Source organism: Ambystoma mexicanum, chromosome 9 (genome assembly GCF_040938575.1).
Source record: "Ambystoma mexicanum isolate Mex_15411 chromosome 9, UKY_AmexF1_1, whole genome shotgun sequence".
Taxonomy (NCBI): domain Eukaryota; kingdom Metazoa; phylum Chordata; class Amphibia; order Caudata; family Ambystomatidae; genus Ambystoma; species Ambystoma mexicanum.
Window position 1 is genome coordinate 1,108,732,539 of NC_090931.1, and position 26,165 is coordinate 1,108,758,703.

General features: G+C 47.3%; 1 protein-coding gene across 5 annotated transcripts in view; it reads left to right on the plus strand.

The window, feature by feature from the left end:
* PRPF40A (pre-mRNA processing factor 40 homolog A) overlaps window positions 1-26,165 on the plus strand; it is a 1,435,679-nt gene that overhangs the window by 508,955 nt on the left and 900,559 nt on the right. For all 5 annotated transcript variants that reach the window (XM_069616434.1, XM_069616435.1, XM_069616432.1 and 2 more), the window contains exon 13: window positions 12,087-12,151. In XM_069616434.1, the coding sequence (XP_069472535.1) occupies window positions 12,087-12,151 (65 nt within the window). The remainder of the gene's footprint in view (window positions 1-12,086; window positions 12,152-26,165) is intronic.

Below are 26,165 nucleotides of genomic sequence, written 5' to 3' on the forward strand. Positions count from 1 at the left end.
CCTGCCAATCAATGACCGAGAAAGCTCTTCGTGAGAGGAGAGGTAAACTGTCGGTGGGGAGGGAGGCCTCAAAAAAGGTTGCGTCAAAAAGACACAAAGCGACTGATTCTAAGGAATCGGATCGCCATAGGCACTCGAAGAGATCTCGATCTAGGAGTAGATCGAGACACTCTTCGTCATCATCGAAAAAATGAAGAGGAGACATAGATCTCCTTCATCTTCTTCAGAGTTGACTGAAGAAATTCGTTGTCCGACTAAATCGGATTCTCCCAGTAAGTGAGAAGAACTCTGCAAAAAGATGGAGGTTTTTGAGAACGCGGCCCGACCCCCTCGAAAAAGCCTTACCCCTAAAGTCGCTCCATTTGGACGACAAAGGGAAGTCCAAGGCTACCATGGCAAAGACCGGTAGCGTCGAGGAATCCAAAAAAACTCAAGTCGACGTAAAACTGTCGAAGACTTAAGAGTCGAGCACTTCTCCAGTGCCTTGCAAGAAACGCAAGTCATCGAAGACTTTGACTACTTCGTCGACGCCCTCGGCGTCGATAATTTTGACTCCAAAGCCAAAAACATCCTAGACGCCATTATTGAAGTCCTCTTCGAAGACCCCTTCGACAACTTCGAAGGATTTACCAATTCCTTCGAAGCAGATGGAAGAAAGGAGATTCACTCCTTTGCCCAGGTTGGACTTTTTCAAATCTATGTCAGCAATTTATGAAGAGTCTGCTTCAGAAGAAGAGGTTACTCCTTTGGGAGTTACTTATGGTACAAGACAAGTTCCTGAGGAACTTATTGACGTGTAATCTAGTATGAGAGACCTGAGTGATACGCTACATTCTGCCAGTAGATCTGACACATCCTCAGAATTAGTTGGCCAAACCTGATCCTGCAGAGCATGTAGATGCTGGGTACAGGGGTCTTATGACCGGGGTAGTTGAATATATGGGTTGGGGTAATACTTCACCCATTTTTGAACAAGATGACATGACGGATATAATCGTCAAGGGACCTCAGAAAGATCCTGTTCTCCCTTTCCACAGGGCCCTTCAAAGGACTGTGGAGAAAAACTGGGAGAAACCAGAGACTATTGCTGCTGAAGATAATACTTTTCCCAAAAAATATAGACCGGCTGGATCGGATCCTGAATATTTGAATAAACATCCGACTCCAGAGAGGTTAGTCATTCAGGCAGCATCTACTTCAAAACAAACTGCTTATGCTCCAGATAGAGAGGATAAAAAAGTTGATGCCTGGGCACGTAAAGTTTTCACGTCGCGCACTATGGCACTTAAGTCGGCAAATGTCACCTGTACCCTAGCCAGGTTTACCCATACCCTGTGGGACTGTATTTCGGCAGCGGCTGATCATATTCCGCAAGGCGAGGAAAGGGAAGGCTTCCTGAATATAGTCAAAGACGGGAAGGAGGCAATGGGGGAATGTCTCCAGTCTGGACTGGATACTGCTGATAGTATCAGCAGATCCATGGCTGCAAGCATTGTGCTATGCAGATTTGCATGGTTGAGGAAGTTGGGGTTTGCACCAGACGTGCAAGCTAGACTCCAACATGCCCTTTGGTGGCTCGAGGCTCTTTGGCAATAAGGCTGATAAAAGCCTAGAAAAACTTCAGACCTCAAACGGCAGCTAAATCGCTTAGTGCCTCCATGCGCCAGCCTCTAAAACCCTATTCCGGCTCATCTTCCTGGAGGGGTTGTTCTTTTCGTTTCTACTCATTTGGTAGAGGAATAGGACAGGCTTCTCAAAGGGGCAAAATAAACTTCCCTCGTGGAGCACGAGGAAGAGATGCAAAATGAGCCTCAGGAGCGGCATCTGTATCCTTAGCCACTCCTGCAGCGCCTCCAAATCCCTCTGAGACCTTGTTGCACAAAACACCAGTGGGAGGCAGGATCTCTCAGCATCTGAAGGAATGGCGAGGCATTACCTCAGATGCTTGGGCACTGGAAACAGTAGCTCAAGGTTACTGTCTCCCCTTCCAAAAAAGGCTTCAGAGTCATCCACCGGGAGCCAACTCTGTAAAAACTCCAGACCTGCTCCTGTTGCAGGAAATTTTAACCCTTCTAGAGAAAGGTGCCATAGAACAGGTACCTGTAGCGGAGAGGAACAGGGGTTGGTACTCCCCATATTTTCTCATCCCAAAAAAGGACGGAGGACTGAGACCCATCTTGGACTTAAGAAACTGAGCAAGTTCCTCAGGAAGGACAAGTTCAAGATGGTCACTCTTTCTCAGATCCTTCAGGCTCTCCAACTCCAAGATTGGTTGGTATCATTGGACCTTCAGGATGCTTACTTTCATGTGCCAATCCATCCAAAGCACAGAAAGTACCAGGGGTTCGTAATTGGCAATTCACATTATCAGTTTCGAGTTCTGCCATTCGGGTTGACCTCCGCCCCGAGGGTTTTCACCAAACCGTTGGCGGTTGTGGCAGCAAGTCTCAGGAGAGGAGGTATTCACATATATCCCTACCTGGACGACTGGTTGATCAGAACAAGCTCTCCAGAACAAACTCAGGAACATCTTTCGATCATCTGCCACTTCCTCCACAAATTGGGCTTCTCCCTCAATTTCAAGAAGCCCCACATGATACCATCCCAGAAGCTCCAGTTTATCGGAGCAGTCTTGGACACTTCCTCGGGAAAAGCCTCGCCTCCTGAAGTGGGAGCTCTCCACATCCAGCAGATGGTAACGAAGTTCCAGAATGCCCAATGTCTACCGGCCTTCGATTTTCTCAGGTTGCTCGGCCTCATGGCATCCTGCATTTTCCTAGTACCAGAGGCCAGGTTGAGAATGAGATCCCTTCAATGGGCACGCAGAACTCGGTGGTCCCAGTTCTCGGGGGAATATGCCGGATCTTCTGCAAGTCCCGAGCGCAGTTGCTCAGGATCTTCTATGGTGGGCTTGCAACGACACCATTCTCAAGGGAGAGTCTTCTTGGCAACCATGGCTGGAGATAACAGTAGTGACGGACGCCTCACTCACGGGGTGGGGGAGCACACACCAACGATCTGAAAATCAGCAGTCGTTGGTCTCCATCGGAGTCCAAACTACACATCAACCTGTTGGAGCTGAGTGCAATCAGACTAGCTCTGAAGGCCTTTCTGCCCTCTGTACCGGGAAAGAATGTCCTGATAATGACGGACAACACGGTGGCCATGTACTACCTCAAACAAAGAGTAGGAGGGTCACTACCACTGTGCAGAGAGGCAATGCAGCTATGGTTCTGTGGAATACAAGAAGGAATCTCTCTGTCGGCAATTCACTTAGCCGGAGAGAAGAACACAGCAGCGGTGGCTCTGAGCAGGCAGAGCACGGTCTCTCACGAGTGGGAGATAGCTCAGGAAGTCCTTCTGGAGATCTTTGCCCTTTGGGGAACCTCTCGTGGATCTGTTCGCCACTGCGATCAACCGGAATTCGATCAGTACTGCTCAAGGGAGTTTCCTCAAAGAGTAGCTCTGGGAGACGCGTTCGCAGTGGAGTGGAAATTTCCACTGCTGTACACGTTTCCCCCAGTCTCCGTGATTCCTCGAGTAATTGGGAGGTTGAGAAAGTTCAGGAAAACCATGATCCTAATTGCCCTGGATTGGGCCAGGATGACGTGGTACCCGGACCTTCTGGACATTTCCATCTGCCCTCCAATATGTCTGGCGCAAAGAGAGGATCTTCTCTCGCAAGAGGAAGGTCGGGTTCTCCATCCAGAGGTCAAGACACTCAACCTTCACACATGTATTCTGAGAGGTTGAGATACAAGGATTGGGATCTTCCGGATGATGTAATGGAAATCTTGCTTTCGGCCAGAAGACCAGCAACAAAATCTTTGTACCGATGTCGCTGGAACAGGTTTAGTAACTGGTGCAAAGACAAGGATGTAGACCCTTTTCAGTGTGGCACCCCAATGGTGCTTTCTTTTCTGCTACATCTAGCTAATCTGGGGCTCCAGATAGGAACAATCAAAGGATACCTTGCTGCGTTGTCCATTTTCAAGCGCTCCTTGGAAGAGGTTTCATATTTCAAAATACCGTTAATAATTCAATTCTTAAAAGGGCTTACTAATGTATACCCTCCAGTACCTTTTCATGTACCAACTTGGGATTTAAATTTAGTACTAAAATTCTTGACTTGCATACCTTTTGAGCCTCTGCATGCATGTCCATTGAGGCTTTTAACTCTAAAAACTGTCCTTGTGGCCCTATCATCAGCCCGCAGGGTTAGCGAACTTCAGGCTCTCTCATGCAAACCACCATATAATATTTTTTATAAGGATAAGGTAGTCCTTAAAGTTAAACCTTCGTTCTTGCCAAAAGTAGTCTCGGACTTCCATTTGTCACAAAAAATAGTACTACCAACTTTTTATCCTCCTCCTCATCTGGGAAAGTAAGAGGAGAGATTACAGACTAGTTTTTACATCTCAAGGATGGCTGAATTGAGACAAGATGGCCAACTATTCGTAGGTTATACTGGTCATAAATTGGGCTTATCTGTAACAAAACAGACCATTTCCCACTGGATCATATTAGCCATAGTTGAATGCTACAGATTAGCGGGAAAAGAACCACCAGATGGGCTTCGTGCCCATTCTACAAGGGGAATGTTTACTTCTGCGGCTCTAAAGAGGGGAGCCCCGGCAACAGATATTTGTGCAGCTGCAACCTGGAAAACAATGCATACTTTTGTTAAACATTGTTTGGATACTGCCTCCTCTAATGAGGGGTTATTTGGCAAGGCAGTTCTGCATTCTGTTCACGAAAACTGAAATTGGTACTCCCACCTCCAAAATTGCTACTGCTATGGGAGCCTATCACAAGATGAGGAATACGTGGGAGGACACAATCCATTCGAAGAACAAGTTACTTACCAACTGTAACGTTCTTTCGAGTGGATGTTTCTCCCACGTATGCCTCATCGACCCTCCCATCCTACCCCACAGTACAGTTTTACGTTTTCTTACACTTTCCTCTCACGACGAATGTATCGTCATGGGGCACACCTGGGTGTTCCTCCTATGTTTCATCGAAAAAACAGAACGGAAGCAACGGGCGCGGCTCGAGCTATTTATACCATCGGTGACGTCGACAGAGTACAGAGTCCGTCGAGGGGCAATCGACGCCACAACCTCGAGCACAGCGCCCTCTGCCGAGATTTTTTTTTTCCAAAGCAGCGAAGCTGGAGATAACGATTTATCACAAGATGAGGAATACGCGGGAGCAACATCCAGTCGAAAGAACGTTACAGTTGGTAAGTAACTTGTTCTTTTCTCCCACTCTTGGACAGATTGCTAGTGTGTGTTTTAGGCTATCTTGTGTGCTTATGGTCTTTGGGGTTTTTCTCACCCTCATGGGAATCATCTTTTTAACATGTGTTACACAGCACCCTCAGTGCAGTACCACAGGGGTGTCGTAGAGACCCCCCAAACACAGACTCCATACCCTGGGACTGACTGTCTCCCAGGGCATGTAAAGTCCCCATTGACTTTACTAGTTAAATCCTATGAACTAAACCAGTACAACCCATCTTACTATGGAAGTACTGGAAAGGGTTAATAGTTTTCCCTAGTGTTAATTTTCGAGGGGGGTACCGTATAGTCCCTCTCAAGTTTCGACCGCGAATATTTCCCTATGGGATTTTCCCATTGTTCGAGGCTACCACTTTTTCTGACAGCCTCTAACATACTGCCGGTTTATTTTAATATTCACTTACTCCGGTAGGTTTTTATTGCCAGAACTTTAATAACAATTCTTTCTCGTGTCTTTCTCTGAAATCCTAACCCCGGTCAGGGATCCTTTGTTCGTCCTTTTGGCGGGCTTCTGCACAGAAGCATTCTTCTCGGCGCCATTGAGTCTGGGGTCGACGGGATGTGTGGGAGGGGTAATAGGCACCCTGGACAGGGTTACCTAGTCAACCCAAGTCGCACTCTGCCCTGATAGGTTGGGGGGGTTATCCCGCCAGGATAGCCACCCCACTGCGTGAGTGACAGCTAGGCTGTATGAATGGGGGTCTTTCTGCATCAAAGCAGGGTTCTGAGGACTGGAGGACAAGACGTCGCCACTGGAACTAAAACAGAAGAGGAGAGAAGCTGAAGACATCTGCAACGACTGAACCACCGGTGAAGCCCTGCTGCAGATCCTCGCCAATTTTCTCCAATGACTTGAGAAGATCTTCCTCTGCAAGTCTTCTTCCCTTGAGCTGGTGGGGGCCAACCAGTTCGCCAATCGCCTTCCAGGACCTTCCTTAGTCGAATCACCAGTGCCCTGCACTCGGAGACCGGATAGCCAGGTACCCGTCCACCACGACCACGATTTAACGGAGTGTACCTTTTATTCGTTTTGGCAGGACCGCGGCTGGTTTCCTCCCTGGGCTAGTGCAGTAACTCGAACCTTCCTCCACGGCAAGAGTCCCTCTTCCTCTGCTGGATCTCCCGAACTGCAGGAACTGCCGCCACCTCACAAGCCTCTTCCACTTTAAAGGTACATTGTTCCGCCAAGCCTCCCGTTTCGTTGGGTATCGCTAAAGGTGTTTTAAATCCTTTACTTACCTACTGGGTTGGCCGCCCCTATCATCTAACATTGTCCTTCACCTTCTGCAACCGCCTTTTCAAATTGTTAAAATTGACTGCAGCTACTAGAACAGTTTGATCCTGGGCACATTGCCTTGTACCATTGACTCTGGCACAAGCCTATTGACTCTGGCTAAATCTTTTACAACTGCCTTCTCTAGATTGCTTCTTACCTAGAAATGTTTTGGTGCACCTAACTCTTAGAACCACCTTTTTCCTTCACCTTTTTAAACTTGAGTGCCATTTTGCTTGGTTTTCACCTCAGTATTGCATATGCTAAAGTATTGCCTTGCAAAACGTGTTCACAATCTACTTGGGAAGTGTTGCTGGCATGTTGGAGTCTAACCCTGTTTAACTTGTCATTTCCCTCCCTCTTGAGAAATTGTTAGTGCCATTTCTGCTTGGTTTACACTGTGCTGTTTTGCTCAGTTTTCCCTCTTCCTCAAACTTTTCTACAATTTAAATAGGGAGTTGAGTATACTTTTCTCGACTGATTTTGCTTGCTTTAATAGTGATTTGTGCGTGAACATCAGAGTGTGTAAAATAAATGTATATATTCATTTTTATACAAAGGTTTGGTCAGTGTTTCCTTGTTCCATAGTACTGAAGCCCTAATGTGTAATCCCTGAATACTGCTCATCTCCCTCTTGAGAGAAGTCTGACTGCTTAGCCCACAGCTACCAACTAAATCTGTGTGGTACAGACTGATACCAAAGGGGATTTATTGAATATATCTGTAGTCTTAATCTTATGTAGTGCTCCTTAAGGAAACTGCACAGGATTCTGCCTAACAGGTGCCAAGGGTATTCTTCAAGTGCCTGGCACCAGTGGTGGCACGGCTGCGCCTGCAGGGGATCAACGTCTACCCCTACCTGGACAATTGGCTTATCCGAGCGAAGTCAAGAGAACTCGCCGTCGAGCACACAGCGAAGACCGTCCGTCTGCTCACTGAACTGGGGTTCTCGATAAACTATGCAAAGTCCTGCTTGGTGCCATCGCAGGACGCTCAGTTTCCGGGGTCCAGGCTCAACAGTGTCGCGCCTGGCTTCGCCGCCAGGGGACAGGATAAAGGCCATCCTGGGCAAGGTGCAACAGCTGCTAACTATGGGAATTGCCAGGGTGACATCCATTAAGTCCCTGCTCGGCATGATGTCATACATCTAACTCGTTTGGCTGTGGATGCGGCCGCTGCAAGAGTTCCTTGACGCCTGATACTGCATCCAAGTATCGGGAAGCTTCGAGGACGAGATTGCCCTCAATGAGACATTCCGTCAAGCAATTTGGTGGTGGGGCATCCGCGCGTATCTACCGGGGGGCACAGACTTCCAGACCCCAGCACATCGGGAGACAGTGATGACGGACGCCTCCCTGGAGGGATGCGGCTTGCACACCTGAAATCTCCACACAAGAGGCCTTTGGCAACCGGAGAAGTCGTTGCACATCAATGTCCTGGAGCTCCAAGCAGTGTTTTGGGCCCTCAAATCATTCCTTTCGTCCCTCAAGGGCAAGGTGGCGCGGGGTCTTCGCCGACAACACCACTACAATGTTCTACATCCAGAAGCAGGTGCGGGGCACCAGATCCCCGGCCCTCCAAGGCCTGGCTCCTGCAGCGCTAGAGTTAGGAGGATACGTTAACCCGGCGGACTGTAAGGAAGTGCTCGCTAATGCCAGGCACTCATACGCTGAAAGGCTACTGGCATAAATGGAAGAGGTTCACAGTCTGGTGCAGTGCGCAGGAACTGGACCCTGTGCGGATTACAGCTTCACAGGTGATGACGTACTTGCTGTCGCTGGCCAAGGCAGGATTGGCTCAATCAAGGTTCATTTGGCTCCCGCTACACCAGGATTCCGGGACTGTAGTCGTGGTTGCACCGCCTGGTCAAGGAGTTCATGAAAGGACTTTTCCGTTTGTTCCTGCAGGTAAAGGCTCCTGCCCCTGGCGTGGGAGCTCAATGTGGTGCTGACTAGGCTCATGGGTCCTCCGTTCGACCCTATGCCTTCGGCACCACTGAAGTTCTTATCGTGGAAGACAGCGTTTCTTGTGGCGATTACCTCCGCACGACGAGTGGGAGAGATCCAGGCCCTCTCCTGTAAGCCTCTGCATTTAACATTCCACGAAACGAGGGACGTGCTGCGGACGCACCCCTCCTTCATGCCCAAGGTGCCGTCAGACTTCCATCTCAACGAGCCCTTGCTGTTACCTGTTTATATTCATGAGCATGTGAATTCATGTCAGACCCATGCTGGAGAACAAAAGTTACAGGTAAGTAACTTGTTCCGTAAAGTGTAACATTGGGGTTTAATTTCCCTTGCATTGTGAGGTTAAACAAAGTATCTGGGTTTTACTTGCCTTGTGTTAGCTGTGTGCCATCCCAAAAATAAGTTACAGGAGTTACTGCTTACCTCAATCTGGGGTGCCTTGATTTCAAAAGCACCTTTAATTGTATATTACATCCTTAGGTTTTACTCACCTAGCATAACTGTTATGACAAAAGTAGTTATAGATTTTTACTGCGCCTAGAATAAGTGTTCCACTATTCACCAAATGTATAGTGTCCAGGTCACTGATTAAGTGATTTGTACTGAGAATCATGGTACAACTGGAAACGTCTACTGCCCTTGCATTACTGAATGAAATTGTAAAAAGTAACCATTGGTTTTTACTCCCCAAGGATAGGCTTGACCTATACTGAATGTGTATGAAAATGTTTTGACCTCCCTAGAACTACTGTTGGGTATTTGAAATAAGGTCTAAACTTGGGTCTGTGCACTTTCAAATATAGTTTTGTTTTTATGCTTTGATTTCATATAATGTTTTAGTGCTTATCTGGGTCTACCTGTCTTTAAATAAATACTTTATTTTTACATACATATTTTCTTTGGACCATGTGTATTACAGTGTCACTTGTGCTGATTATACAGCCCTCTCCCTCCTCAGATAAGCCTGGCTGCTCTGTCTACGCTACCATATACTCTGGTGGTACAGCCTTATACTAAGAGTGGAGTCTTGTACTGCCTCAGTTGAATGGTTTTACTAAGCCCTTAGTTGGAATTTAGAAAAACTGTCCTAACACAGACGTTGCACTCGACTATGGATTTCTCGACCCCTGGCACTCGGTTCCTGCAGGCTCAAAGAATTACAGCCCGTCGGGGAAAGATGGTCCAGTGGAGTTTGTCTCCGGGTTAGTTGGTCCCACTAACGACAAGGGAAGTCGTCACTTCCGGAGGATCTCTTGTCGATCAGAAAAAGGAGTTTCAGCACAGCAGCAGGGCTTTGCTGGGCAGTTGAAAGGTACAGGAAGATGTAGCAAGCTTTGTTCACGGTTCCTTTGTCTGGTGGTTCTTCCCAGTGGTCGACTTTGCCTATAGTACCCAAACCCTTGCCTTTTAAGCAGGTTTCTCCCATTCATGCACAGCCTAGGCTGTCATTCACACAGCAGGGTGGCTGTCCTAATAGGTCGGCCAGCCAGCCAATCAGGACTTAGTGTATTTAAGCATTACTTAAGACAAAGAACAGGGGAGTTTCGGGCACCTCCTTCACATCCTGCTCTTCCAGACACCCTAGCTATAGGCGGGTTTCAGTACTGAAGCCCGCCAAAGGAAAAACTAACAAAGGGCTCCAACCTGGCTTGGCGCGAAGAGCAAAACCCAAGACAGACCTCACAAACAGAAAATGGCCACTTTTACAAAATGGTCACCCATCGGTGCTATTCTGCAGCTGAGGATTCAGCCTGCGGTAAAAAAGCACAATGGTAGACGAATTAAACCACTGCCTTTTAAAGTAGTGAGGGGAACATATAAATGTTACATGAGTAAGTAGGATAAGGGGCTACTAGGTAACCCCCCAGCACTCCCCATAAGATGGGTGTGCTTGACCTACAAAGGGAAAAGAGAAGTAAAGTCAATTTCACTTTACTGTTCTTGGGAACAGTAGTTCTCACAAATAAAGGTATTTAAACCTTATGAGAAATCTAAAGGATTTCTGACACTGCACTGAAGGTGCTGTGGGTCACCATAAAAAAGGTAGATGCATATGGAGTTTGTCAAACTTCAAAAACAAAGGAAACACATAATCCAAATCCGGTCAAAACACATGAGTGAGAAAATGGGCTCGCTCACTCAAGGGTTAAAATTAAAAAGTCCTAAAGTCCAGCAAAAGAGCTGGGGGTCTCTAAGGTGGGAGGAATTAAGCACTAAAATGGTAAAAACTCTCCCTAACGAACTCTGTCCAAGTACTTAACGTGTCCTAACTTTATTTATAATACGTCTGGTTGTACGTTTTTCTATTGAACTCTTGGTATACTACACGTTATGTGCACCTTCCTACAGCCCCCTCTCACTCCTAAATGACCCTGGCTGCTCTGTCTATGCTACCATGAATTCAGGTGGTACAGCCTCATACTAAAAGTGGAGTCTTGTACTACTGCAATTATATGGTGTTTCTAAGCCCTTCGAACCTGTTGATCATGTGTTGCGACAGTTTTCTCAAGTCCAACTATGTGAGGGTTTTCAACACTTTTCTTCATTCATATTTCACTAAACACTTCATGCAACCTTGGCGTCGGGGGGGAGGGGATAATCTGAGGACCTTTTTTAGCTTTAAGGGTTATAGGTACAGTAAACGTCACAGGGATAGTATCACAGTAATGCCCCGTTGATGCCCCTTTTCGAAATCAAAAAGAAAGCAATACTTTGCACGAACCACTAGATGTTGACCTATGTATATAAAGCATGTGAATCTTAAGCAGATAAAACAGACTGTTATAGTTATGCAATGTGTCATCTGCTGTCACCAGCTTGTCTTTAGGCACACATTAAACTAACCCAAAATCCTCTGGTGATGGAAAAGTATTCCCATTGCTAAGGTGCTGTGTGCAATGTTAAAGAGTACAAGAATTTAAAAGGGGACCCTAGTTTGCCATTATGGATAGTTTGAAAGACTGATAAGTTTCCCCATAACGATGAAGGGAAGTAATGCCTTGCCTTTCGATCAGATAGTCAGGACAGACTAAAATAGAGCAAACTAATGGGGTTCCATAGGAAACTATGCAGGGAAAGTAAAATGGAAGACATTTCCAACCTGTGCCTAAACCTATAGATACGACTATAGTTAAGACTACAGCTAAATTCATGAATATTTGTAGATGCGGTCTGGACATTTTCTTTTGTTTTATTTCATGTTAATCTAACGTTTTACCTCCCAATGTAGGGTATAGTATCAATAGCTCTGCTACTTCTACCCATGGGAGACTCAGCCATATACAGAGGAACCCTGCAGCATTGTTTGATCTTCGTGAACCCTAACGTAGGGCCTAGGCAATTCCTCTTAAAAGGGCACTCGCTATGCCATTTGCCTTTGTCGGACAGATTTTCTGAATTTCTTAGTTGATTCTTGATGCAGGTATGAATGAAGACAACTGGAATGGGTTTTAAAGTAGTTCCTCCAATAACAAATGAAAGATATTAAGATTTTGTTGTCTTAATTTATGATATGAAATCCAATGTGAATATTTATCTTCACAGCATGTACCATCTAATGCCACGTGGGAGCAAGCTATGAAGATGATCATTAATGACCCCAGATACAGGTATTTACATTTTTGCTACTTTAGTTTAATTTATCGAAAACAATATTTAATTGTGTTATGGTGGAGTTTCATTTGTATGCATAATCTCTTCCACATGAGTCCCCCAGCACTTTTGCTGGACTATTGTATTTTTGGTCGAGTGAGAAGGAACCTTTGTCCACACTTGAGTATTTACCCGGTCTTTTGGGATACTTTGTTTTTCTTTTTATACCTTTTTTCCTTTAAGTTGTACTTTCATCCAAGTTTTATGGCATCTGTCTTTGACTTTTGCAGTACACAGCACTTTCTGTACAGTGTTGCTGGGAGCCCTTTGGGCTTTCATTTTTATTTTCTGTTATAGGGGGATATGTTTATCCTTCTATATTGTGGGATCTACACACCCTCCTTATTCGGAGTGCTGAGGGGTTACACTATCCCCATTCTCACTGCTCCTGTAACAGTTTGGTTACAGTGACAATCTAATCTGAATGGCGGCGGTAGTGATTTTATCCTACTGTTGTGCAATTTTTACTCCCAGGCAGTACTCGCAACCGTGGTAGTGCACAGAAGGGTCACCATCGACCCAAAATGGCAAGTGTTCTTCTTTTTCACAATTTTTTGTTTGCTTGTTGTTGGGTAAGATATTCATATTTGCGATGCATCTTCCTGACCTGTGTCAACACCAGAAATATTTCTTTGAACTTGATTATTGTCCCTAGCTGAAAGGAATCTCCTCTCCTCCCCAGAACCCCTACCCCTTAGCTAGTCTTTGTTTTATTTTATTTTTTATTTTTATTTAATTGTTTTTTTTGGCTTGTTTTTTAGGTGACCTTTTTATGTCTCGCCATAGTGTATGTTTGGCGTTAATTTCCTATAACTTTTGGGCTTAGGCTGGGTTGCCCCTTCGGGCTTCCCTGTGAATTGCTTTAATGTTCTTGGGTGAACTACTGTTTACAAGGGGTAAAGAGGGATTTTCATTCCCTTTACATTTTATATAGTGAGCCAGCACCCTGCCACCCCCTTATGTGGAGTGCTAGGGCATACAATGTATCCCTTTCTTACTTACCTCGTAACATTTTTGTTAAAATTGTAAATCTACCTGAATACTTGGCATTTTTCGTATTATTAGTCGCAGGCTGTTAATTCTGCCTCCGTAATGCACAGAAGGGCCATTATCTTGCTAAAATGGTGGGCTCTTCTTTTTTTTCTCCATTTCTCGTTTGCTTGTAGTTTCTGAGGTCTTTCCCTACTATGGTTGTTAGGCAAGATTGTATGCAGTACCCTTTGGATGCACTACAACAACCCTGACCTCCTGGCAATAGGAACCCAACATTTGGTATAAGTCTGTACTACACAGGTTGGTAGCATGTTAAGCAGCCAGGCTTATCTCAAGAGGGGTCACTGTGAGCTGTGGAGGAGTTGCACAGAGAATCACAGTGACAAGTATTCAAATAAACTCTTACACACAAGGTTTCTTGATTAAACAATTATTAATGTTTTTAACAGTCAGAGTAAGCCTTCTTCAGAAGGGAGCAATGTAAAGCAACACATATATACACTTCAGAAATACGCACTCTTAGTCTTCTAAACCAGTAAATACCCTTTTGGGATGGCCCACAGACACTACCTACACCCTCAGGTGACTTCAATAGTTGGGGTCATGGGGACATTTATGTATCACTGTTGCATTTAAAATCAGACTTGGGAGTAGTCGGGGGAAAAGGTTATTAGAACAAAACAAGAGATCACACAAATATTCTGAAGCAGGTAAGTACTTTTGGTAACCCCAATGCAAAGTTAGTTAACCCCTTCCAGGAAGGAAGACACAACAAATAAGCAGAGGAGAGAAGGATCATTCAGGAAACCAGGCCAGCCAATGTTAAGTTTAGCAAAAGTCAAGGTGAACTGAAGCACTTCTTGCAGGTGAGTAAGTCTTGCACAATGTTTTAGAATTCTTTGTAGCCTAAGAAAAAACATCAAAGTAGGGCCACGAGCGGATTAGACGTGAGGTAAGGAAGCTGTTGGCAACTTTACAGATGCAGCCACGACAAGTCTCCGAGGACAAGTGCGGTTTCTCGACAAGAAGTACGTTCTCTTAGACTGCACAGTACCATTGATTTGAAGAAAAGTTCACCAGATGACTTATGTTCCTGTGCAGCTCAGCAGATCCTTGTGTGGGCCTCAATCGTGGGGACAAGAGGGAGGACGTCTGGGTGTTGGGGAGAATTCTCATACATATGCTAATTTCCTTCACCTTGGAGACTCCCAGCAACTTTGCTGGATTTTGAGGACTTGATTTTTTTTTTACCTGGAGTGTGAGCCTTTTTTTCCCACTCTCTCGTGTATTTTGATGTGTTTTTACTCGTGTTCTTTGATTATGGAGTTTTACAAAACACCATAGGCATCTTCATTTGTGTCACACAGCACCCTCAGTGCAGTGACACAGGGAAGTCCTTTAGAATGTCCCAAGGTTTAAATACCTTCTCTGGGATAAACTGTTTCCCAGAGAAAGTGAAGTGAAATTGACTATACTAGTCTTTCCAAATTCCTAGACCCATCACACACTATCTTACCATAGAGTGCTAGAGGGGTTAGCTAGTATCCCCCATGTCTAGAAACTCATGTAGCAGTCAAATGCTACCCTTTCCCCTCGAAAATGGCTGGTGGCAGTGGTTTTAAGACGAACTACCATGATTTTTCCCGACCGCGAACACTGGTAGTGTTAAATCGCAGCAGCCATGTTTTTCAAGATGGTGCCTGAGTCCCCTTTGTTTGAACAGTTCCCGGTCTTTTTTTTTCCCCATTTCTTTTTGCAAAGGTCCTTCTAGAGTTTCTCTGTGCACCAAACCAGGTTTGGTCCCTTTGTTCCTACGCCTTTGGCGGGCTTCAGGACTGAAGACCGCCTCTGGCACCTGAGTGTCTGGGGTGGGTAGGAAGTGAGGGAGGTGCCAAAACTCTGTGCTTACACTCCTAGGAGACCCAATGCACTCTGGCATGATTGGCTGACTGTCCGGCAAGCACAGCCACCCTGCTGGGTGAGTGGCAGCTAGGCTGGAATGAATCGGAGGAAACTGGATAAAAGGCATGTCTCTTGGCTTGGAAGGCAGAGTCGACCACTGGAACGAAAGATCCGAAGACGAGCTGGAACAGGACGGCTGCTGCAACTACTTGACCATTGGTTTGCCCGGTGAAGCCCTGCTGCAGGTTCGAATCGCCAAGTTCATTTCGACAAAGAAGCCCTTCAAGGACGACTTCTCGCTTTGAGTTGGTAGGACCAATCCACTCTTAAGCCACCTGGATACCATTCTCGGGGCTGGTTGTATTGTCCTACGAGTGCTGCAGGAAACTGAATAGCCAGGGAGAGGGACACCAGTTTGTGTGCTTGACTACAGCTACCGGAATTGAAGATTTGCCCTTGCCAGCTTTTTGACCAGTCCCAGAGCAGTGCAGGAGTCCCCGACGTCTTCCCTCTAGTCCCCACGACTGAGGCTCAGGAACAGCGAGATCTGCAGGAACTGCCAGGAACAGACTTCTTCAGCTGCATCTTTTTCTTCATTGTAAGGTACTGTGAAAACCTGACCAAGAGAACTTAACTCTCACTGCAAAAGTGCTGAAACTTTGGCAACTTGCAGGACTAGTCAGCTTGTTACCCAACATATGAACCTTTCTTTTATAAACTACTTCTGAGAACTTTGGCAAAGACTTTTCTGTTTAACTTCCAGAACTGCTTATCCTATACTAGATTTTAGTCCATTGACTTTGGGCTAACCTATTGCATTGAATCAACTCCTCTGGGGAACTCAAACTATTTGAACTGTTTAAGAGTAACTGTAATATTCATTTAATTAACATATGCCATTTTGCTCCTCCTTCAAAATAGTTTAAATGTCTCAGAACCTGATAGTGTATGTATGTATGTATGTATATATTTTTATAAAGCGCCGGTAGCCCGAGGGCATCGGGGCGCTTGAACATTACAACATAGAAGAGAAGAAAGCAGGCATAAAGAGACGCGAAACAGTTGGCATGGAAGACCTGACAGCCACTAGCGTTGGAGATCTTGAAGTATATTTTGTGATATAGATTGCCTCCTCCTAGTGAATGTTTTGTAACAGACTTTTTCCAAGAAACCTTCAGTATAAGGGTCTATTTGAATACTTGTAATTATAGACCTCTGTGTAACATCCTTACAGCTCACATTCCCTTTTGAGAAAAGCCTAGCTGCTCAGCAACGCTACCACAAAACTGTGTAATACAGGCTTATACCAAAGGTTGGTTTTGCTTACACCTTTAGTCCTAGTTGTGTGTAGTGGTCCCAAAGGGTACTGCATACGAACTTTGCCTAACAACTCCTTTTTGGCTTTCAGATTTTCAGGCCTGGAAGTTTCATTCTGGGCACTCTGAATTAAAAGAAAAAACTGAATTCCTACCTTGGGGTCAAGGAAACGCCTTGTCCTCTTAGGTTTGTTAAACGCCTAAGCTTTTCACATCCATCTGTATCACTTCCACTGTAAGTGGGTTTTTAAGTGGTTCATCCACTACAGGTTTAACTGAAGGGGCCTTTATTCTAAAGGTCATATATCACACAGGGTGTGTGACATGAACACCGAGGTTCTCCTGCATGGGCTCTGGCATGTATTCACATGGTCATGAACATTCCCTGTCAGGCTGGGAATCCTCTGTAAAAAATCAGTTTAGCTTCTGAACTGTCTTTCTCCCAACACTTGAACATGCGGTAAATATCTGAAGATGGCTTCCAGAGGAGGGGCTTAGGTAGAGAGCAGTTATTGGCTGGGGCAGTATGACCCAGAGACCAGTGATTGGTTGTTGGGAGAAAGACAGTTCAGAACTGAAACTGATTTTTTCTTTACCGAGGATTCACAGCCTCACAGGGAATATTCATGAGCATGTGAATCCATGCCAGACCCATGCTGGACAACAGTTGCAGGTAAGTAACTTGTTCCTTAACAATACTTTTGAGAATAGTTCATCACACATTCAAGGTAAGTAAGAACTTTTGTAACTGTTCACTCTTAGAATTACAGTTACCAACCAACACTTTACAAGTAAGTAACTTTTAAACACTTATTTTATTTTTTAGGCAAAAGTCCCAATCCATTTACCTTATTATTGGAGCATGAGTGTTCTCAGTGGCAGAAGGGGGGACACTAGGACTAGTCAGAATAGGATCTTTAGTAGCAAAAGTCAGAGTTCCTTAGGAAAACTGGGCAAACAGGTGATTATTTCACTTTAGAGTTAGAAGGTTGTCCAGGGGCTTCGCAGAAGACACCCTAGCAGTATTCGAGCTGTGGGACTGGGTGTACTGGATGAGATGCCTGCCCATCACCGAAAACAACCCACAGTTGCACAGAAATCCTAACGGGTTTAAGGTAAGTACATATCCAAGCCAACACAGTACCTCAGCATTGAAGATTTTGCAGCAGGAGGACTTCAGGGTGTGCAGCCAAATACCTGGTCAGTGGATTCCTTGTCGTGGTGACTGACTTCGGAAGGAACATTGCAGCAGGGATCGATGAAGGATCTAAGCAAGGTTTCCCTCGGGGCTGAATGCGGTTCTGCGATTTGGCACCTTTTCAAGGAGCACAGAAGGTGGAAAATTGCAGTTGAATTCTCGTTGTTACAACAGTCCAGCACTCTGTTGAGGGGACTTTTTGGACTCTATTCGTGCCTCTGGAGATCCACCAGGATGCCCACGCAGTTTCGGCTAGATTCGGAATTCGGAAGACTGTGCACCACATGATTGCTTGAGGTCCCAGGTATTGCAACAACGCAAGGTCGCAGCAACGAATGGGATGGCTCAAGATGCAGGTCTTGAGTCTAGTGGGTCTCACTTGGCTCTGGGTTGTCGTTGTCGGAGTCCCCACGTCGATTGGAAGGAAGGGCTACAGCAGGCTCTGGTTAAACAGCAGGCTCTCCAGTTGCTGGAAATAATTTCCGCTGCTTTTCCTTAGTCATCCTTTGTGGTTTCAGTTCCAGTGGTCAACTTTTCTTCTGCTGCCAGGTTCGCAGTATTTATCAGGAACTACAGCACAACCGCTACATTCTCTCCCTGCATTTTACAAGAAGGGGCTGGTCTGGTTGTCCATTCAGGACAGCCAGCCTCCCACTGGGATTTCTCCCCATTCAAGCAAGGCATAAGACAAAGGGCTGGGGAGTTTTGGACTCCTCCCTCACTTCCTGCTCTCATACTGGAGTCTGGGTGCGGAGTCCAGGGGACTCGCGCCGAAGATAAAAATCGCAAAAAGGAATTTCCCGCCCTGGATATCAGGGGAAGGAACAAGAAACGACAAACCCTACATTTTGGTTAAAATTAACACCCTTAGGTCCCTTTATTGCAGCTGTGAATACAGCCCGAGGTAAAGGTGCACCAAATTAATACAAGGTATCACTGCCACCAGCCATTTAAGGGTAAGCTTGTCACTGTAACGGAATCGTTAGTTTTAATGTCAAAGGGGATACATTGCATCTCCTCGGCACTCCACATAAGGTGGGGTGTGCTGGCTTCACAGAATAAAATGTAAAAGGGTTCCAAAGTTCCTTTCTACCCTTGAGAACTGTAGCTCACCCAAGGTTAGCAAAAGAAAGTTAAAAGGGGAACCCCAAGCGCAACTTAGCAAGAACAGGCACTTATTGCCAGTAAGCTGTTAAAGAGGATAACTTTAAAAAGCCACTATGGAGAGTCTTAAAAATGACACCCATAAAAAGAGTGAAAGATTATGCGAGTGTGGAAAAAATGTTCCCACTCACTGACGTATTAAGGAAAAATATCCCACTAGTAAAGCAAGAAAGTTCTGCGATTGACCCAGCTCAGGTCTAGCACTCTGAGGTGTGTCGGACTCTGTCAGTCCTGCTTCCTGGGAGTCAGGAGGATCTTCCTGGAGCTCTTGGCCTGCTTAAAAGCAACGCACACGATCTGGTGTTCCTATACCTGGCTATTCAATACCAGCAGCAACTGCAGTGGAATTTCAACCAGCTCTGAGGATGTCCAGGTGGCTTACTTTGGAATTGATTGATCCCACCAACTCAAAGGGAGAGGTCCTCCTTGCAGGGGCTTCTCTGTCGATACGATTTGGAGTTTCAGCACAGCAGCAGGGCTTCACCGGGCAAACCGACAGTCCATGAGTTTCAGCAGGCGTCCTCTTCAAGTTCTTCATCGGTTCCTTTGTCCAGTGGTCGACTATGCCTTCCGAGCAAAAAGCCTCGCCTTTTATTCAGTTCTCTCCCATTCATTCCAGCTTAGCTGTCACTCATCGAGCAGGGTTGCTATCCTTGCCGGACAGTCACTACAGAGTGCATTTCTGTCTCCTAGGAGATGAAGCACAGGGAGTTTCGGGCACCTACTTCACTTCCTGCCTACCCCACGCACCCTGGAGCCAGAGGTGGCTTCACTCGTGAATCCAGCCAAAGGTAAAGTGAACAATGCAACCAAACCTAGTTTGGAGTGCAGAGTAAATCCAAAGAAGGACTTTCCCACAAAGAAATGGCGAAAAAAGACGACCGGGCCATTTTGTCAAAAATGGTACCCTTGGGTGCTTTACTGCAGCTGCGAACACAGCCAGCGGTAAATGCACACCACAGTAGTTAAAATGAAACGGTTTATGGTCTTTACATCAAATCGAAATGCTATCTTTTACATGTAAAGGTACACATCCATCAAAACTTGTCAATCGAATATAGGGATGGACAAGTTTCAATGGATATGTGCTTTTACATGTAAAAGATAGCATTTCAATGCTTTTATTTTCCACAGTAAAATGTTACATGGAGCTGTTCAGTGCTGTAATTTCAGCACGGGCCAGCTCCTTGTAACGTTTTAATGTTTGTTGTGTTTTGGGTGGGGTTGTTCCACCCCTCCCCCAACCACTATGCCCAACCTAACCCTAACTCCTACCCTAATTCTAGCCCTTTCCCCGGCCCTAGTTCTAGCCCTTTCCCCGGCCCTTAGTTCTAGCCCTTTCCCCGGCCCCTAGTTCTAGCCCTTTCCCCGGCCCCTAGTTCTAGCCCTTTCCCCGGCCCCTAGTTCTAGCCCTTTCCCCGGCCCCTAGTTCTAGCCCTTTCCCCGGCCCCTAGTTCTAGCCCTTTCCCCGGCCCCTAGTTCTAGCCCTTTCCCCGGCCCCTAGTTCTAGCCCTTTCCCCGGCCCCTAGTTCTAGCCCTTTCCCCGGCCCCTAGTTCTAGCCCTTTCCCCGGCCCCTAGTTCTAGCCCTTGCCCCGGCCCCTAGTTCTAGCCCTTGCCCCGGCCCCTAGTTCTAGCCCTTGCCCCGGCCCCTAGTTCTAGCCCTTGCCCCGGCCCCTAGTTCTAGCCCTTGCCCCGGCCCCTAGTTCTAGCCCTTGCCCCGGCCCCTAGTTCTAGCCCTTGCCCCGGCCCCTAGTTCTAGCCCTTGCCCCGGCCCCTAGTTCTAGCCCTTGCCCCGGCCCCTAGTTCTAGCCCTTGCCCCGGCCCCTAGTTCTAGCCCTTGCCCCGGCCCCTAGTTCTAGCCCTTGCCCCGGCCCCTAGTTCTAGCCCTTGCCCCGGCCCCTAGTTCTAGCCCTTGCCCTTGCCCCAGCCTTAACCCTAAAATCCATCGAAATCCATTGAATTTTATTCAATGAAATGCATTTCAATGGAAAGTATTTTCAAGGAATAAAATTAGATGGAAATGAGTGATTTTATTTTCGATGAAAAGTCCAGATACCAAACTAAACCACTGCCACCAGCCATTCAGTGAGGAAAGGGTAATATAAAATTGTTTCATGAGAAGCTAGACAAAGGGGATACTAGGTAACTGTTACGCTCACCTGGTTCCCATGGGGGCGTCGATCGGAACTGGGCCACTGTTGTTTCCACCAGCGAGACGCGTAGCGCCGAGATGACTGACTGGACTGGCCCGCTCAGCCTAGTTTGTCTGGCTCGCAGGAATATTCTTCTGCAAAGGAGAAAGGGAATTAACCACCCGTGGAATTGAGTGTCAACCCACCTTCCCCACTCCTGTTGTCTTCCCACAGATCACTCTTCATGTCCCCTCCTAGTCTCACCTGATGGTTTGGAAGGATGAGCTCTCCACCCTGCGTCGAACGCAGGGGCGCGTTGATGACCAGTTACTTCACTGGCGTAGAGGAATTGGTGAGTTCCAGTATTGACTCAAGTCCAATTGTTCATAAGAGTTCAAATGTCTGATCTTCACTCTGTCCGATTCCTTGCAGGTTGCCGATTAACCACTCGAAGATTTCCAAATGGCAATTGGTAAGATTCAGGTAAGTCTATTGTGGTTTTCCCCTTAGGGGTCGGGGTACGGCGATGAAGCAGAATTGACTGCGCCGACCCGAGATGAGGTGAGTACCCCCCGTGGTAAATCAGGTACGTTTTTGGGGGGGTAAGTTGTATTGTCTTTGCTTTTCTCCCCTTAGGGGCCGCTGTACGGCGATGAAGCAGAGTTGACTGCGCCGACCCGAGATGAGGTGAGTACCCCCCGTGGTAAATCAGGTAAGTCTTTGGCAGTAGCTTGTATAGTCTTAGAGAGTCCCCTTGCTCACCTTGCTGTCTTTGTCTCCTTAGGTGTCGGAGGGCGACCGCGTGATGGAGAGAGCGTGATGGAATGCTGAAGTACCGCCAAGCAAGTGAGTTCAGCACGGCGCCGTAGGAATGCGAAGCGATGCTTGAAAGACTTCTGTCTTTCAGCTCCGTGGCGAGATGGATCAGGATTCAGGTAAGGATTAAAGTTAAAACTCCTGTTCTAACCTTTATCTTTCTTTTCTTCTTGTTTCAGGTGTCCCAGGACTGAAGCGGGCGTGGCTGAAGACTGGAGCTGCTGAAGACACGGTGAGCGTTACGCTGCAGCAAGCAGAATAACGCGAAGCACGTGTGGCTGTCCGGGCGTGGCTTAAATAGCCTTGGAAGAAGTCCCAGGTAAGTATTCTTCCACAGACCCACCCAAGTAACAAAATAGTCCCTTCAGTAAAATAGTCCCTCCTAAGCCTCATTTTGCTTGGGTCTTCATGCAGCATGGTCTGCATCAGTTGAGTATGCAGCATGGTCTGCTTCAGGTAAGTTATCACTGATGAGCCTGGCGCCCATGGCACCAGGACTGACTTTATCCGTATGAGCCTGGCGCCATAAGCGCCAGGATTGCACCCAAACAGCCCCTAACTGGGGCTTTTGGGCATGCTCCAAGTGGCATGATGCCTGCTTCCGGGGCTGCTGGGCCTGGTCTGGTTTCCCGGGGGCAGGCATCATGACAGTAACCCCCTCCAGCACCCTATTGCTAGTGTGTGCTCGGTCTAGAAAGTTACAAATGTAAGTAAAGTCAATTTCTCTTTACTGCTCTGGGAAACAGTTTATCCCAGAGAAGGTATTTAAACCTTGGGGAGATTTAACAGACTTCTCTGTGCCACTGCACTGAAAGTGCTGTGTGACACAATGTAAAAGATGATGCCTATGGAGTTTGTCAGACTCCACAACCAAAAGAAACACAAAGCTCAGAAATCACATTAAAATACGCAAGAGAGTGGGGGGAAAAAAGGGTCTCATCCTCCAAGTAAAACAAAGTCCTCAAAATCCAGCAAAGTTGCTGGGGGTCTCTAAAGTAGAAGGAATTGGCACATTTCTGAGAATTCTCCCCAACACCCAGCCTTCCATTGAGGGGGTGGCAGAGTTTCTTGCGAAGGCCACCGAGGCGGTTCGGCAGGGCACAACCCCGAAAGCGAGGGTATCCCTTCCTCCCTGGAGGGAGGCTGCGTTCCAGCCCATAGAGAAGACCCCAGGGAAGATGTCCGTCATCTCCCCGAGACCTTCCCCTCTGGAAGTAAAGAAAGAGGGCTCGGTGCTGTGGCCCTCCAGGGTACAGATATCTCCTCTGAGGAGCTCTCTGGTCTGCAAATCATCCAGGAGGAAGAAAACATAGGGAGCAGGCCCTACGACGAGCGCACTGACGACGGTGAGGACACTGTCGAGGAAGAGCAGCAAGAAGACTTGGGCCTGGGCTGTTCAGCTGCCGTCCCACCTCAACTTCCTCCTAGATACCTCTCGGTGGACTTTCTCTCGGCACTGCACACGCTGGTCTGAGATGCAGACTAGGGTGCCTATCGTGCCGCCGGCACCAGCGACGGTCGACCACCCCAGCCCCCCACCCCCCCTCAAACAGGGAGCCTCTGGCCAAGTAGAGGAGAGTACACCCTCCACCTCCTTGCCACCCTTCGCACCCGTCGCCCCTTCTCCCCCTCCAACCCCCCCAAGGGATGAAACTGATCCGGACACAGCAACCACAGGCATGGACGACTGGTTAGGGGGACCTCCTGTCTCCGCCTCCCAGTTCTTCCCAGCCGGACGAGATGGTCTCATTCCACTCAATCTCCAGAACATCAGAACTTTTCCAGATCATGCCAGAGAAGGGCTTCTTATATCAGCGCCGCAAGGCGGAGAGAAAGGCCATCCTCTGTCCCACTCCTGGATGACATTTGGGACAAAGGTTTGTCTCTCATGAAGAACCCTTCGACGGCCCTGACGAAGAGGGAACTTTTCAAGAAGTACAGGGTGCCGGACTCCGTGCCTAAGTTCTTGCGGGCCCAACCTTCTCCGGACTCTGGTGTCTGTGGCAGCCAAGAAGTCCTCGGGTGCTTATTCCTAGGCAGCTTCCACCCCGCCGGAAAGCGAGGGCAAGAAGTTACATGCCATGGTAAGACGAGTGATCTATTCTGCAGCGACTACCATCAAGGCCGCCAACGCCCTCGCCATCGTAGCATGCTACGACTGTGAGCTTTGGTTCAAAATCTCTCCCATCCTGGATTTTCTTCCCGATGACAAGAGGTCTGAAGCACTGGAGATTCTGCAGGACCACGCCATCACGGTGGCCAAGGACATTGCCGACGCGCGGTTCCGCCAGATGGACAAAGGCATTTGCCTTCGTTGTGGCTTGCTCAAGGCCACCAATATTTGTCAGGACGTTCAGTCGAAGGTGTTGTACATGCCCTTCGACTGGAACAATTTGTTCGGGAAGGCTGTCAGAGGCTCTACAAGCCATAAAGTAGACGGCGTGTGCCTTGGGCACTCTTCAGCAACCAAGGCCGTCCTTTTGGTCCTCAGGCAGTAAGTCACAAGGTTTCTCCAATGGTTTTGGCGGGGCTGTTGGGGAGAATTCTCAAATGTGCTAATTCACTTCACCTTAGAGACCCAAGCATTTTTTGCTGGATTTTGAGGACTTGATTTTTTACATGGAGAGTGTGACCCTTTTTTCCCTACTCTCATGTGTTTTGAAATGTGTTTTACTCTGGTCTTTTCTTTGGTTATGGAGTCTAACCAACTCCATAGGCATCATCTTTTCATTTGTATCACACTGCACCCTCAGTGCAGTGGCACAGGGAAACTTTTTCAGGCTTTCCCAGGGTTTAAATGCCTTCTCTGTGATAAACTACTGTTTCCCAGAGTACTTGAATTGAAATTGACTTTACTAGTCTCTTTAAAATCCTAGACCCAGCACACCCTATCGTACAATAGATTGCTGGAGCGGTTACTTGGTATCCCCTGTGTCTAGATCCTCATGTAGCAGTCAAATGCTACCTTTTCCTCTCAAAATGGCTGGTGGCAGTGGTTTTACAACGAACTAACATGATTTTTCCTGACAGCGAACACCGGTAGCATTAAATCATGGGAACCATGTTTTTAAAGATGGCGCCTGAGCCCCCTTTGTAAAAACAGGACCCAGTCGTCTTTTTACGCAGTTTCTTTGTGGAAAGGCCCTTCTATAGTATTGCTCTGCGTGCCAAACCAGGTTTGGTTCCTTTGTTCATTTGCCTTTGGCGGGCTTCAGGAGTGAAGACCGCCTCTGGCGCCAGAGTGTCTGGGGTGGGCAGAAAGCGAGGGGTGTCCCCGAAACGCCCTGTGCTTGGTCTCCTAGGAGTCCCAAATGCACTCTGTGGTGATTGGCTGGCTGACTGTCCGGCAAGGACAGCCACCCTGCTGGGTGAGTGGCAGCTAGGTTGGAATTAATGGGAGAGAACTGAATAAAAGGCAATTCTCTTGGCTTGGAAGGAAGTCGACCACTGGAATGAAAGAACCGAAGATGAGCTTGAAGGACGGCTACTGCAACTCCTGGACCGTCGGTTTGACCGGTGAAGCCCTGTTACAGGTCTGAATGGCCAAGTTCACCTCGATTGAGAAGCCCCTTCAAGGAGGACTTCTCCCTTTTGAGTTGGTGGGACCAATCAACTCACCAATAAGCCACGTGGACACCTTATCTCGCAGCTGGTTGTTTCCTCAGAGTGCTGCAGGAAACCATATAACCAGGGAGAGGGACACCAGTTTGTGTGCTTTTCTCACAGGAACTGAAATTGAAGTTTGCCAAGTGCCATCCTTTTACTGTCCCAGTGCAGGAGTCCCCCGACGTCCTCCCTCTTGTCCCCACGACTGAGGCCCCGGAACAGCGAGATCTGCAGGAACAGAAGTCTTCCGCTGCATCTTTTTATTCATTTGTAAGGTACTGTGAAATGAGACTGAGTACTTACCTCTCGCAGTGAAAGTGCTTGAATCTTTTGCAAATCGCAGGCCTAATCAGCTTGTGACCCAACATAAAAAGACAATCGGGCTTCCGCCCTCAGCATGGTACTGAGTCAGCATTGCTAGACTTTAAAAAAACAGCTACTAAAGAACATGGACAAGGGCAAGTCGGCACTTCTTCTGCTCCTCGACCTGTCAGCAGCCTTTGACTTGGTCGATCACAAGAACTTAGAGCAGCACCTCAGACACTGCCCACTTCTCGGACAAAGTCACCAAGTGGATCACCTCATTCCTAGAAGGCCGTGCCATGAGGGTGTTGTCAGACCAGGCAGCAGCCAACCCATCGCCCATTGGCTGTGAGGTTACACAGGGCTCATGCACGTCCCCCACCCTCTATAACCTCTTCACGCTGCCACTATTTAATGACCTAGTAGAACTCGGCATAACGTTCACAAATTATGCTGATGACACACAGATCTTACTCCCTCTATCTAGGGATTATGATCATCCAGGCTTGGATGGCAGCAAATGGCCTCTGTCTCAATGGG